Source organism: Mauremys mutica, chromosome 2 (genome assembly GCF_020497125.1).
Source record: "Mauremys mutica isolate MM-2020 ecotype Southern chromosome 2, ASM2049712v1, whole genome shotgun sequence".
Lineage (NCBI taxonomy): Eukaryota > Metazoa > Chordata > Testudines > Geoemydidae > Mauremys > Mauremys mutica.
Window position 1 is genome coordinate 88,478,144 of NC_059073.1, and position 16,005 is coordinate 88,494,148.

Below are 16,005 nucleotides of genomic sequence, written 5' to 3' on the forward strand. Positions count from 1 at the left end.
CAGCACAGCTAGTTCCACTGAGGTGTATTTCTACAGACATCCCTTCATAGAGGCGCCAAGTTTCTAATCTGCTGGGGAGTGCTCGACCCCGGCTCTGGCCAGGCCCTGCCCCCACTCCACCCCTTCCCCCAATGCCTCACCCCCACCTTGCTTCTTCCCAACCTGCCTCTTCCCCGTCCAGTTCTGCCCTCTCCCCCGAAAGCGCTGCGCCCTCACTCCTCCCCGCTCACCCCCAGCACCTCCTGATGCTGCAAAACAGCTGATCCACAGCAGACGTTGGGAGGGAGGGGGAGGTGCTGATTGGTGGGGCCTGTCGGCAGGTAGGAGATGCTGGGGAGAGTCGGGGGGGCTGATAGGGGGCTGCCGGTGGGTGCTCAGCACCCACCATTTTTTTCCTGAGGGTACTCCAGCCCTGGAGCACCCATGGAGTCTGTGCCTGTGCATCCCTTTGCCTTGGCTGTCCTAGGGAGAGTGAGGGGGAAGCTACATGACAAAGACAATACAGCCTCAGATTGCATTATCTTTGATTAGTTTTCATGGGGCCAGATTTAGAACAATATATCTCTCTACACATTCTGCCCACCTGCCCTCCCTCCCACCTCCAGTCCATCTCCCGTATACTGCATGAAAAGGCCTCTGAAGAGTACATGGAAGCAACTGAGCCCTACTCTTTTCTACACAGAAAGGGTAGATGAGTGCTGTGTCCTCTCCATTTGTTGATCCAGGGGACACATCTAGGCTATTATGAATGTGGAAAGTCTAACCTTTAGAAAAGCAAGTATTGTATGCACCAGCTCACTAGCTAGATTAAAGAGAGGAATTTAAGGGGATGGACAAAGAAGCAGGATAACTCCGCTTGACCAACTACCCAAAATTAGCTGCACTAATAGCTAATAAGTACAGTGAATGAGGAAAAAGGAAATAAAAATGTCAGGATTCCAACAGGTGAATTTTTATGGGTTCTAGGTGTACTATATGCTTCTTGCATAACTACACCCAAAAATCTTTTTAAATAATTAATATTTTGTTCCCATACTTATAACTTTTTCTACAAATTTCAATTCTGTTAGACATAATTTATCTCATTGGTTTTACTAATGTGTACAAAGGACAAGTATGCAGAAGTTGTACTAAAACATCAAATAGCGATTTCCTCATTTTGTTTATAAAGGATTCAGTCATTTCCTGAAATTAAAACGTTAGTGCTAATAACAAAATTATTTTTATATTTTAAGAATACATATCTTTGAAGTATTTTAAAATACCTAGCCAAGCACTGCTATATGCTCCTATGCAGTGTTCAATCCCTCTAAAAATATTTTATCCTGAAAAGATAATGATCAGTCTAAACATGTTTCAACATTTAAATTTTTGTTCAATTTAATTTCTTAAGTTACTTCTTGGATAAAGTTTTCTGCTTTTGTCTTTAACTACAAGCTATAGTTTCAAGTTGCTGCTCTGCTTCAGCTGCCATGGCTGCCGCCTGTAACTGTTCTGTTTCACTCTGGATGGCGTTGGCTGTAGTAATTTGTTTCCTTTCACTGTGCATATTGTTCTCATGCCTTTTTAGATCAGATGCTTTAGCAAATGCTTTAGTGCAAGAGCTGCAGACAAAAGGTTTTTCCCCTCGGTGTCTTCTTTCATGATCTTTTAGATGGGACTTGTGCTTGAAAGCTTTATCACACATATGGCATGCAAATGGCCTTTCATTACTATGGACTCTTTCATGCTTTTTCAGATCTGGAGCTCGAATAAAAGACTTTCCGCACACCTCACAGCTGTAAGGCTTGTAACCTGTATGGATTTTCAGGTGCTCTTTCAAGTGAGCCTGTGTGGTAAACCCTTTAGTGCACATTTCACAAACAAATGGTCTATCAGCAGTATGGAGCTTTTCATGTTTTCTCAATCGTGCTTCATCAGTAAATGTCTTACCACATGCTTGGCATGCAATTTGTTCCCTGTGACCATAAAGCAAATACTCAAACTTCATGTCAGCAGCTGCTGTTGTCCATCCTGGCGTCTGTTCATCTTTCACTTCACTTATGCCATCATTGAATGTTAGAGCTTGAGGGGTTTGAGATCCTAAGTCTTTTGATTCAGTTGTTTCCATGGGCTCCACTTCTTGACCATAGCAGTTTACTTTTCGAACCTCTTCACTCCCCAACTCTTTTAGAATTGCTTCTTGAACTCTTAGTGTATTAGTAGGGGATTTCCCATCTTCCTGACTTGGAGGAGTTCCTTCTACTGTTACATCTGATGGGCTATCATCATGATCTCCAATTTCCTCAACCTCATCATCTTGGTTATCATTAGATTCTCCAATAGAACGATTTATTTTCAGACAATACTTACTCTTGGATTGGGCGTTTTCTTCGGGACTAGATACATCACGTTTCTGAGAACAAAGTTTATCCAAAAACCTAATACCAAGAATCTGACCTGATGACATCATCAAATTTACATCTTCCTTCTTAACTGAAATCTTTGCAGTATACATATAATTTAGAACCTCTTCAAATATATCAGAACGAAGGAAATCTATCTCTATTACTGATGAGCTATCAACCTCCAGTTTCTTGAAAAGCTTTTTGAAGTAGGTACTGCATGCAGCAAGCACACACCGGTGCGCTCTGAATTTCACATCTTCTACCACAATAGCTATGTCACAAAATTCTCCTTCCAGACGTTGTTCATTTAATGTTTTCAGAAACACAGTTTTGTGATCATCATCATTATATTTAATGCTTTCAGACATACTGATGAAAAACTCCTGTAGAGAAAGAGAGAGGAAAAAAGTCTTGACTTTTTACTAAAACACTAACTCATAAGATATGATTCTAAAGGTCATCTACAAAATCAAAAATAAGAATTATCAAATGAAAACATTAGCTTAATTTGATCAGAACACGTCCTCCAGACTGTAAAAAAGATTAATGTTAAGTCTCATTTAAAATTATTACATATGCAAAGGTTTTTCACCTAGTACCATGTATATACTTTGAAGAAAAAAAATGCTATTTTTTTTCAATGACCAATTTTATTTGTAAGGAAATATAAATTTACTCACATATTTACATTAAATCTGCTTTTGTAATTCTAACTGGCATATTTAAATTTGAATATTTCTTATAACAAAAAGAAATGTCAATAAGTATTTACACATTTAAAACATATAAGCTCTAGAAACGTACACAAAATAACCATTTACCATTGTAACCCAAACTAAATATAAAATATAAATGGTTAAGCCGTACCATGAACAATGCAGGAAATTTTCTTAATAATCGATCACTAAACTTTTGACAGAAGACTAATCCTTATTATGGGCACCCTGAACCTGAAACAAAGAACATTGGAGAAGGTAAGAACAGAGAATTATACACTATCTTAATCTGTTTCTTAAATTAAATAACATAATTAACATTTTCAGCAATATTAAGTTATTCAGGAAATTAAGAGTCTAGTCTCACATTTTCAAGCAGTTAAAAACTATACAACTTGTTCTGTTAAAGTAAAATTTAAATGAAATTAAGTTTTGACTAATTTTATAGCTAATAGTATTTGAGCTATGAATTGTATAGGTGATTAGGAAATAGCTATAAAAATACACCACAGCTGCAGAATTGTCCGCTAATGGCACAATGGAATCCACAGCCCCAAGTTAGGGGCCTAGGCTCCCCATACAATTAATAGATTCCAAAGCCAGAAGGAATCATTGTGATCATCTAGTCTGCCCTCAAGTATAACACAGGCCATATAATGTCCCCAAAATAATTCCTAGAGTGTATCTTTTAGGATTTAAAAATTACCAGTGATGGAGAATCCACCACAACCCTTGGTACATTGTTCTTATGGTTAATTGTCCTCACTGTCAAAAAATTACAACTTATTTCCAGTCTTAATTTGTCTAGCTTCAACTTCCAGCCATTGGATTGTGTTGTACCTTTTTCTGCTAGATTGAGTAAATTTATTATATACCGTATTTTTCCGTGCATAAGACGCCCCCATGTATAAGACGCCCCCAACTTTTCTAACCCCAAATTCAGGTTTTTTGTTTTGTTTTGTTTTCTTTGCCGCTCCAGCCGCGCTTCAGCTGTCCCCCCCGACTTTGCCGCTCAGGCACAGGAAGAGAACGCCGAGGTAGGGGTAGAGGGGCCGAGGAGGGCCATGCGCCCCGGCTGGTCTCCGGCGGCGGCCCTGCCCGGCTCCTGCCGCATCCCTCCCCGGCCGCGCGGCTCCTGCCCTGGCCCCGCGTCCCCGGCCGCCCGGCTCCGGTAGTGCGGTCCGGGCACTGAAGCGGCCGCGACCCCACCTACCCGCATGCCCGACTCCGGACACTGCCTGGCCCCGTGGCTCCGGCCGCGCGACCCCTGCCCCTGCCCCGCGCTCCCAGCTTCAGCCGCGGCTGGACTTTAGCGCCGCCAGCCACGTGCAGGCAGCGCGGTAAGGGGGCAGGGAGGGGGTGTTGGAGAGAGGGCAGGGGAGTTCAGGGGTGGGGAGGTGGATAGGGGTTGGGGGGGTCAGAGGGCAGGGAACAGGGGGCTTACTTCCGTGTATAAGACTACCCTCAATTTTTAGTCTAAGGATTTTAGGAAAAAGTATAGTCTTATACACGGAAAAATACGGTAGTTGTCCCCAATGTAGGTTCTTACATACAGTAGCATTGGAACAATTTTTATAGTGGAGGTGCTGAAAGCCACTGAACAAAACTTTAAACCCTGTATATGATGGAAACCACTTCAAGCCAGGGACTGCTGGCACACACATCCCAGCATCTCTGGTTCCAGCACCCCTGCTTACAGACTGTAATCAAGTTATCCCTTAACCTTCTCTTTGTTAAATTTAATAGATTAAGCTCCTATCACTAGAAAGCATGTTTTCTAATCCTTTAATAATTCTCATGGCTCTTCTCTGAACCCTTTCCAATTTATCAACATCCTTCTTGAATTGTAGACACCAGCAGCAGTTGCACCAGTGTCAAATACAGAGGTAAAATAACCTATCTATTCCTACTTGGGAAGCCAAGGATTGCAATAGCCTCCTTTTGGCCACAGCATCAAACTGGGAGCTCATGTTCATCTCATTATCCACCTTGATCCCCAAATCTTTTTCAGAGTCACTGTTTCCCAGGATAAAGTCCCCCATCCTGAAAGTATGACCTACATTCTTTGTTTCTAAATGTACACATTTACATTTAACCATATTTTTTAAAAAAAATACTGTTTGCCTGAGGATTCATTGGAAGAGTTAGGTGCCAAACCTCTGGACTAAAATTATAATGGGGACAGTGTCACCACCTCCACCTCCTCTAGCTGTTTTGTGGGGGGTTAGGCATGCTCTGACAACATCTACTCCTACTGGATTGGGAACTGCAGGCAATATAAGCAAGGGAACACCTAGTTTGAGGATCGTAGACTCATAGACTTTAAGGTCAGAAGGGACCATTATGATCATCTAGTCTGACCTCCTGCACAATGCAGGCCACAGAATCTCACCCACCCACTCCTGTAACAAACCCCTAACCTATGTCTGAGTTACTGAAGTCCTCAAATTGTGGTTTGAAGACCTCAAGCTACAGAGAATCCTCCAGCAAGTGACCCGTGCCCCATGCTGCAGAGGAAAGCAAAAAACCTTCAGGGCCTCTGTCAATCTGCCCTGGAGGAGAATTCCTTCCCAACCCCAAATATGGCGATCAGTTAAACCCTGAGCATATGGGCAAGACTCACCAGCCAGCACCCAGGAAAGAATTCTCTGTAGTAACTCAGATCCCACCCCATCTAACATCCCATCACAGACCACTGGGCATACTTACCTGCTGATAATCAAAGATCAGTTCCCAAATTAATTGCCAAAATTAGGCTATCCCATCCTGCTGGGGCTTAGGTATGAGATGGTTTCCTGAGCGCCTAGACCGGGGCAGGCAAACTTTTTGGCCTGAGGGCCACATCAGGTTTCCAAAATTGTAGGGAGGGCTGGTTAGGGGACGCTGTGCCTCCCTAAACAGCCAGGCGTGGCCCGGTCTCCGACCCCCTCGCTTCTCATCCTGACAGGACGCCTGGAACTTCTGCCCCATCCAACCCCCCCATTCCCTGAGGGCCCCCCACCGGGACCCCTACCCCATTCACCCCCCTGCTCCCTGTCCCCCGACTGCCCCCCACCGCCTCATCCAACCCCCCCTCCTTCCTGACTGTCCCCTGTTCTCCGCCCTCTGTGCTGCCCAGCCGCACAGAGCATTGCGCCGGTGGCGCAGTGAGCTGAGGCTGTGGGGGAAGGGGAACAGCAGGGGAGGGGACAGGGGCTAGCCTCCTGTGCCAGGTGCTCAGGGGCCGGGCAGGAGGGTTCCGCGGGCTGTATGTGGCCCACAGCCCATAGTTTGCCCACCTCTGGCCTAGACTGAGGCATGCTCACTGGCAGAAACTTAGGCACCTAGGGGACTTTAACAATAGAAATTTAGATGCCTTGGGAGTTTGGGCACCTACGGAGAGTTACATGGCAGCTGAGTGGCATTTCTGAGGCTCTCAGTGGCACCTCAATGTTGGCCTTAGGAGCCTAAGTCCTTTTATAGATCAGGATTCCCCTCCTCCCAAGTAACTACATTCTAAAATAATCAGGTATGAGAGGCGTACAGAACAATTTCAATGTATAAAAGTAAACAAGAACAACTTTAAAAACTATGGGACTAGGAACTAACTTTTTTTACAAATAGTAAAGAGTTCCTGTTAATGGTCAATAGCATGTCTTGTCATTTTTTTTGTATAAACAAAACACTGATTTAAAATTTATGAGTTTTTCTGTTGTCCCATTGATAAGCATCTTTTCAACCTAACAGATTGTTATGGGAAAACTGAAATAGTGTATACATAACACATTGTCAAATCTCTAAGTACTTACCTAGGGAAAAAATATTGAGGGGGCTCTTCAATCTAGCAAAGAAAGGTATAACCTGAGCCAGTGGCTGGAAGTTGAAGCTAGAGAAATTCAGACAGGAAATATGGCATATATTTTCAACAATGATGGTCATGAGGGACGCATCACCAGCAATTTTCAAATCAAGATTGGATTTTTTTTAAAATATATGCTCTAAGAATTATTTTTGGGGAAGTTCTCTAGCCTGTGTTATACCGGAGATCCAACTAGATGATGACAATGGTCCCTTTTGGCCTTGGAAACTATTAATCTATATGAATTCACAGGTGTATACACACTGAAAATAGAAAATTTGCTAGCTTCTTTCAATGCTTGTGATCTTACAGCATGCACTGTGGTGCCTACTATGGAGCTGGTGCGCAGTATGAGGCAACTGTGTAAAATTCCACTTAAATAAGGGTCACTTTTTTTTTAAAACAGGCAAGTAAAATAATGTTTTGTTTTCCCCATTGTTAAACAGCTGCCCCGACCCCGCCCCAGAGAGGCAGGGGTGTGTTTGTGTTCTGTGGTGTACACACAGCACCCAGCGCTAAGGCGTCCCGGTCACTGGGCCTAACGTCAAACAACAACAAAGCTGCATGAAGCCACGTGGTGTTTCTCGCTCACCAAAGTCACCCGGGTTCAGGCAGCGGCGCGCACCGAACTGCGGCGAACACGCGAGTGAGGGGCCGAGCCAGGCGGGCGCCCACGGGCCTGGGTGTCCCTGGCCCAGCGCGTGCGCCCGGAGCCGGCCGCGCGAGCGTCCCCGGGGCCGCGGCACAGGCCAAGTGCGCGGGCCATGGCGGTGCGCGGCGCCAGGCGGGCTCTGCTCCTCGCTGCGGGCTGTCAGGGGATCCGGAGCCCGGCTCCTTCTCCAGCGCGAGCCTCGCAGCGCCAGCCCGGGCCCGTCCGCGCCGCCTCTCGGGGCTGCGCCGGGGACAGGCGGAGGCGGGATCCCCCGCGCGGTGCCCGCGCAGCGCCCGCCCCCTCCCGCCCGCAGAGCGGCGGCTGCCCCGCGGGGCCGGGCCGGGGCGCGCGGGCGGCGGCCCCGCTCCCCTTTGTTGCGCGGGGGGGGGGGGGGCCTCGGGGCTGGCGCGCGGCGGCGGCGGCGTTTCCTGGCGCGCGGCTGGAAGGACGGAGGGGGGGAGGCAGCGGCGCGCGGCGGCGGCTGCTGCGGCTGGCGGCGGCGGGCGCGTCTGTGGCGCCTCCATGTCCCCGGCGCGAGCCGGCCAGGCTGACGGGCAGCAGCCTCAGCGGCGAGAGCGCGCGCAGCGGCCCCGCCGTGTGTCTGCGGGGGAGCCGCGCTTACCTGCTGCCGCCGCCGCCGCCGCCGCGCTCAGTGCCGCAGTTCGCGGGGACGCTGCTGCTGGTGGGACGGGGGCTTTTTTTTGGGGGGGGGGTCTGCGCGCGTCTCTCTGGCCGTCGCCGCCGCCTCCTGCACGAGCATCCAGTGCGCGCACGCGCCGGGGTACGTGCATGCGCGGTGCGGGCAGGGCGCGCCTGCCGAGTGGGGGCCGGGGGACTTGCACATTCTCGCGGGCGGGTCCCCCCTCCCTCGCGGGCCGCGCTGTGCAAGCCTGGGGGGGGCGGTGGCGCTCGCGCGCCGCGGTGACTGCAAGGCTCGCGCGGCCGCGAGGCGGTGACGTCATCCCGAAGCGGGCGCCAGAAGAAGGAGCCGTTTTCTCGGGAACCCGCCCAGCCGCGCTTGCGTGCGCGAGCTTAGCGCCCGCCTCACGGAGCCGTCCCGCTGCGCGGCAGCGAGCTGGGCGGGCTGCCCTGGTTCAGGCCGGCGGGGTAACGGTCGCCGCGCGGTCTGGGGGTTGGGCCCGGCAGGGGAGCGGGGCCGCCTCGCGCCCGTACCCGCAGCGCCGGGCCGAGGTGATGCCGCTCCCCGCGGGCCCGGCTGCTGGAGGAGGATGAGCGAGTTCCTGCGGGGGGGGGGGCGGTTGTAGCGGGGCCCCCTGCCCCCCTCCTGTAACAGCGGCGAAGGGGGGCGGCGGCGGCCCAGCTTTCTCCGGCCGGGCCTGACTGCAGCGGCGCGGGGAGGGTGGAGGAAACCTGCGGGGCAGTAACAGCCCTCGCCCGGGAGGCTGGTCATGAGCGAAGTGCCCCTTGGCCGCGCGCCTGTGTGACCTGGATCAGCGCCCGCAACGCCCCTGCCTGATCTGGCAGAGGGACATGAGCCATGCCCGCCCCTGGGGATGGGTCTTTCTCACTGTAACACCTGCCCTGTCACCCATCTCTCCGCCACAGCAGAGGAAGGGGCCGGGCTAAGGAACCACATCACTTCTGAGACCATCACTTTCAGTTGCTTCACCCATCTAGCATTTGGGGTGCTGGAACAATTTGTATAGTGGGGGTGCTGAGAGCCAGTGAGCCAAACTGTAAACCCTGTATATGATGGAAACCACTTCAAGCCAGCCCCCTAGTTCCAGCACCTAGGCTAGGGGTTCAATTTTTGCAAGAACAATATGTCCACTGAACAATAAGGAAAATTTATTTAATTACCAATCTTGTGTTCTTTTCTGTTTCCAAATGAAAAGTGAGCTCTTAAAATACCAGCCAGATGGCAAGATGTTCAGTGAAATAAATTGCAGGCAAATATAAATTTAAAGTGTTGCAAAATAATGCCTAAATCTTTTAGAATAGCACAAAAGCAGAAATTGATTTGGAAAAGATTAATGCAGAATCTTGATGGCTACATATCCACTGACTCAGGAACTGTTTTTGACAGAATATTGCAATAAAAACTTACTAGAAAAATCAGCTCATACTGTGGTGACCTTCATAATTGCTGACCCTTATCCTGGTGTCTTACTCCTCCATGATATTTTTATGTAATGATATATTTCTGTTAATTTTCTTTCTACCTGAGCCACATCTTTTAACTGTTAAAGCTTGTTGTCTGTCAGTTGCAGATACAATAGAAATAATAAAAGAACAGGAGTATTTGTGGCACTTTAAAGACTAACAAATTTATTTTAGCATGAGCTTTCGTGAGCTGCAGCTCTCTTCTTCGGATGCATAGAATGGAACACAATAATAATAATAATGCTTCAGTATGCCACTGGATACAGAAAGTTGCCAACCTTAGGATTTAACAGTAATATGGGTAGGTTATAGCCAAGAAGTAGCGCTTTAACTACACTAAAATAATATTGTTATGAGCTGATTTTCTGGAAAACACAAATTCTGAGTTTCCTCATGCATGGAACATCTTTTAAACATCTACAAAGACATCTTGTTTTCTTCCTTCAAATTCCCCCTTAAAACTTCTTTACTGTCATACCTAGAACAATCTTGACAACAGATAAGCAGCTGATATGCTGAAACCACTGCCTATTGTGCTGACCCATATTATCTAACTGTTTCTTAGTGCTCCTTCCACCTGCCATATCCACCTGCTGTTTTGTTTTATATTTAGATTTTAAGTGCTTTACTGCAGAAGCAAGCTTTGATGGGTTTGTAAAGTGGCTAGAATAGTGGGGACCTGTCTATTGCGTGCTCCTAGATACTTCTACTGCAATACAAATAAGTAGAGTCCTTTAAAGAATTTCTCAGTGGAGAAAAAAAACACAATTGCACAACTCAGTGACACAGCAGGTGTTGCAATGTTTTTTCTCCACCTTTTCTTTGTGTTATGTACTACATATTTGAATGTCCCTCTAGTGGTAAGTCTTGTAGTACTACTTAATACAGGAAATACATGCAGACTACCCAGAATAGTTAGCAAAAACTGGGGGTACGTCTACCCAGCAAAAAAGAAGAAAAAACAACCCCACAGAGCCTGTTTCAAAGCCTGTGTCAGTTGACTCAGGTTCACACTATGTGGCTAAAAATAGCAGGGTAAACATTCCAGAGGGAGTGTGTACTTGGAGACCCCTCCCTCACCGGGTCTCTGAACCAGGCTCCACCCCAAGCCCAAAATTCTGATTGTACAATGTGATCCAAAAGTTGGCAATGATGTGGATGTGACCCTGAGCACCTCATATTCACACTCTGCACACTGTTTTAATAATCTGTACACAATATTCATTGTGAGGTATCATTTGAAAACTAATAATTCACTGTTCATGAATATTCTTGTGGGATATATGTACATGGTGTGTATTAAGAGTTATGAATATATGCTGAAAAATTATTAAAGTATATTTAAACCAGGCATGTCAGGAAGTTAGTGAACAGGTCTGCCCTAGACAAAGGAATGTGTTTGCTTCTCTGACCAGCTCATCAGGCAAAGACTATCAAGGTCCATTTTTACATATTAGGTAAGCAAAGCTAACAAGTAGGGGATGAGACAGCCTGGCATCTACACCCAGCAGAAGAGAGAAGCTTGATCTGGATTTTACTTTTCAAAGACTACATTTCAAAGGTTTACTGATCTATAAAGACAGGGGTGCTGAAGAATGAGGTCTTTTCTGAAAGCTAATGTCACACTGGTGATTAATATCGTGAAATTTATGTATTAATATTATGTAAGGAAATATGGATACTTAGTGATGTGTTTTCAGGTCTGTCACCAAACAGGGAGAAACAAGTTTCCTTTCAGACGGGAGAGAAGGCAGCTATTTACCTGTCTCCAAGGTAAATTAAGTATGGTGGAATCAAAACAACGGAAGCCCTATTTACATACAGGGGGGATGGGAAACCCAAAGGAAGAGGAAAAAAGCATAAGGTCATCTTGCCTCTTGGAACAAAGTCATTGAACTTTAGAAGATATAAGCAAAGACAGAAGCTGTCTTTGGCATCCATCAAGGGACAGGTTGCTGGAATCAGAGTTGCTGAACCAAGGCTGACTGCATAGCACACAGACTCAGAGTGTGACCTGCATGTTTGGTGAGGACTGTAAGCAACCCAGGCAGAGAGCTACAGTAGGAAACCTGGGTGCCTCACAATGCTTTGCTACTGTAGCGCTCTGCAGTGTGAACTACTCAGGGTTACAGAGTAGGTGACAAGTTCTTACTGGTCTGGAATGCACCCTCAACCCCATGACAGAGCAAACAGAGACTTGCTGATTTCTACCTGGTGGTGCTAGGGCACTGTGTGATTGTTAGTGATGTGGCTGAATAAAAACAAGTATGTGCCTATGAGCAACAGGAACTAAGGTTTTGGGTTACTTACATTTAGGAGCACCACATAATGAAACAAGTTACATAGGAACTCAACCAGGCATTAATAAACAGCTTAGCTTAAATTGTTAGTACTTACTTATTTCCCTGTTGAAACTAGGAGAAAAAGTTTCTGACTGTATTCAGTCTTTAAAGTAATGATTTGCAAATTGTGAGCTTAGGACTAAAGATTTTACTTTCCAGTTCACTTTTGAAATATGATTAAGCAGTAGATATGGCCAACAAATAGGGCAAATGTATGACACAGCAAAACCAAATGTTTTTGCAAAAACCCTAATGTATAAAATATTCCTACAGTGATCCCACGTAAAATAGAAGGAAGAAAAAAGGACAAGTAAAAAATATTGGCATGGGGAAAGCATACATTTAAAATCAATTAGTTTCACCTTTACATGATTTGCTAAGGAGTGACAAATTTGGGGGATGATCAAATGGTACTTCTTTTAATAAGAGAAGATAGCAGCTATTCAGTAGAAATGTATTTGTGCATTAAGGCACACAGTCTTAATTTAGCTTGCAATGCATATGGAGAAGGCACTGTGGTATCGCTTATGAGGACGATAAGGAGAGACTGATTGGCTTTGACTCTAGAAGTAGAAGAATCATGTACAAAGAAAAAGAGTCTCCATCCATAATTTTTGGTGTATGAAAATTCCACAACTATATAGCTGAAAATGTACCTTAGTTACTGACCACAACACCTTGATGGTCATTTTAAGGTTCTGTGTCAGCAGTATCTGCACACACCCCACTGAGGATGCAACACTGGGCATTGATCTTACTTATATTTATAACATTGAATAATGGAAGTAATTAGACCTTGGAAATGATAGCTTATCAATATCACCACATAAAAATCTTCAGAAGATATTGGTGAAGGGATTTGAGAAGACATTATTGTAGCTCAAGTTTAATGAATGGGTGGCTTAGTTTTGTGGTTTAAGGGGGCTTTTCAACCGTACATAGTAAGATTTATTTCTGGTGACCAGGATGAGATTAAGATACCAGACAAAATCCTCAATCGGTATAAATCAGTGTAATGGCAATGAAATATCTGACCCAGCTGATGTCAAGCACTATGGAAGTAGCTTAACTTTATGTACAAGGGCATAAGGGCTATATGACAGGAAACATAAATCTGTGGAGACTCTCCATCCAAGTGATCAACTCCCTTCTAGTGGACTTTCAGGGTCTGATTTTCATTCACTCTTGATTTATGCTGACATAATTCCATTTATTTCAAAGGACTCACTCATAATTTACACTAGTGTGAGAGAAGAATCAGGTACCTCAGAATTTTTAGAAGTAATTCCAGTGATTCCAACTGTCAAGGAAACAGTCAGTACCAACCAGCAGGAAGAGAAGCGTTTAGGCAGTCTATACCGATGGTACTCTGCAATGGATACAGTAGTACTGTTACCTCTGAAAAATGTACTTGGAAATTTAAACTACATACCACAAACTGGAACAAGAAATGAATCTACAAAGAGACATCATCCAATCTGTACTCATAAATCTCCTACCCAAATGGACATAAACAGTTAATCCAGTTAAAAAGGTATCTACACCTACAGGACCTAATAATCTGAATTTGTTCACAAAGTCAAAGAAGTCTACCTTGTTATAATAAATAATATAATAAAAGCACTTAATTTTAAAGCAATTGTTAATTATTTTAAACCTAAGTATAAGACTATTTTACGTATCTTATATAAAATGTTAACAATCTGGTTGTTTTCGCTGTACCTTTGTGTATCTGTGTATTTCCTCATGTAATAGAGCAGAGGAGTGTGACAGTAATAGCATATAGTGACACATTCTATATGTTCATACAACTCCCATCAAAATTAATGTAAATTGTACTTGCATATCTTATTAAAAATTAATAAAAGTTGCAGCTGCATATCTGAGGGCAGAATTTAGCCAACTACATATTAAAGTAAATAATAGTCAACCTAATAAAAATGTAATATAACAATGTCAATGTAAGTTAATTTTATTATGCAAAGCTTAATCTTTTCATAGTCTGACCTATGTGCATTTAAATGTGCACCTTTAGTGTTGCAGAAACATACTGTAGGTTTTTGCATTTACAGTAGTTTTCTTGGATCAGATGCTTCTCTCTACTGTGCTGAATAAGCAAAAGAACAAGAAAATAAACACAAGGGGCCCAAAGTTAATTAAGGCAGGGGGGTAGCAAAACTTGTTCACATACTCTCCCATGGCAAACTGCATTTGGACTTCCATGGGATGTAAGTGAATTTACTAGGGCAGAGGGGGATGGAGTCAGGGAGCAGATGCTTTGTGCAGCATGCTCCCCTAGCAACCTGGCAGACTTCCCAGTTGAAATCCACGTGGGAGTTATTGATGTTTCTTGCAGCATTAACTCCCCTCTGTAGTTTCTAGAATCCTCAGAGAAGAGAATAGCGTGAAGACACCCTGGGAGGGCTGGGCTGCAGTATGGAGGGAATGACAGCACAGCCCTTGATTGAGCTATTCTACCAGGAAGAAGGGGGAGGCTTAGGAGCAGAGTAGAGTGAAAATGTGTCTGGATTCCCAAAATTCAACAGGATTGGAGGATCCTTAAGCTGTGCATTATTAAAGGGCTGTGTACTCTACTGTGTCTAAAGGGTAGCCAAAATCCTTTGTCCCAGAGACCTTACTCATTCTGGCCCTTTGCAATTCAGTTTCAAGACAGATTTTTCAGTACATAGTTAATGGAAGAGTTTATTTACTCCTTGGTCAAACATTTACTTGATGGTCTAAGTCTAGTAGTTTGATTAGGTTTAGAGCAGATTTCTTGGATAGTGTATGTGTTAGGGGTAGGGGTAAGGAGGGTGAGCCAGTTTAGTTCTGCTTCAAGGTAGATTTGTAGCTAGCAACCATAGTGAGGAATCTTGCAATGTCCATGTATGAAATCCTTATTTTTAGTTACAAAATGTGTGTACTTTTGACATTGTGCAATATTTTTCCCATGGACTGAATCTAATTGAACATGCCAAAATGTAAACAAGTGCCATTTACCGTAAGCTAATTATTTTGTTTAAAAAACAAGTGAAAGCAGCTTCTGGTCTGTGACATTCATGCAGAAGACATTGCCTCCAAAGTGAGCACATTCCATGACTGATAAATCATGTTACTATATTGCTATAGCCCTCATTCTCTTTTCCCAATTCTTTGTTAACTGCACAGTAGTCCATGTCTAAAATTAGACTGCATGGTCTTTATGGCAGGAACAGTGTGCCAGAGTCTCCATTGCCTTATACTCTCATTTACACCTGTGCAGGCAAATACAAAGTGCTTTAATTCTGATTGTATAGTTTCTTACCCATAAGTGTAAATGGCTAAATAAGATGTAAGGATGTCAATACCCTTGGTGGAGTCACCTGCAGGGACCGAACCCAAGTCCACTGAAGCTAAACACTTGAATCCACATGGTTTACACTAAAGGACAAGGGCCCTTAACTAGGAATCAAGATCCAGTAGCAGACTCCTGAACCTCACAAACTACTGAGGAATAAAGAACCACACTGGGTAAGGTGCGTTATAAAAGTCTGCAAAGAATAAGGCCCTGTGTCTTTTTTCTTTGTTCTGTGAAGAACCTAGCATACTTTTGGGTGCTACAGTTGTTTCCTGCAACAACTGATGCAAAGCATGATTTCCTCTCTCTGAAAGTGTATGGTTTAATAACCAGGAAATCACTGGTTAAAGAAAATACTGAAACCAAGTGCCTAACAGCAGCAACTTTGTATATACATCTAAATTTCCATAATTACCAAGCCATAGTATCAGCCACTGTTTGTGCATGACAACAAACAAACAAAAAGTAGAATAAAGTAGGAAATCACTCTCCTTCCTTCCCCCGTTTCACTTCCTCATCAATATAAAATCAACAACAATTCAGAAAGAGGCATGAATTTGCAGAGATTACAGGAATTCCTCTGGAGATTTTTTTCCTAATGTCGATATA

At 44.7% G+C, this 16,005-nt stretch overlaps 1 protein-coding gene across 2 annotated transcripts; it reads right to left on the reverse strand.

The window, feature by feature from the left end:
• Nucleotides 1–159: 159 nt before the first annotated feature.
• On the reverse strand, nt 160–7,771 carry ZBTB14 (zinc finger and BTB domain containing 14). 2 transcript variants are annotated; one of them, XM_045002890.1, is made up of 3 exons: nt 7,534–7,771; nt 3,255–3,337; nt 160–2,770 (listed from the first exon to the last, which is right to left on the reverse strand). In XM_045002890.1, exons 2-3 carry the CDS (start codon nt 3,255–3,257, stop codon nt 1,427–1,429), a joined length of 1,347 nt encoding a protein of 448 aa, XP_044858825.1. In that variant the 5' UTR covers nt 3,258–3,337; nt 7,534–7,771; the 3' UTR covers nt 160–1,426. The 2 variants fall into 2 exon arrangements, with proteins under 2 accessions (XP_044858825.1, XP_044858826.1); XM_045002891.1 differs by lacking the exon at nt 7,534–7,771 and having other exon boundaries at nt 3,255–3,414.
• Between the last annotated feature and the right edge of the window lie 8,234 nt (nt 7,772–16,005).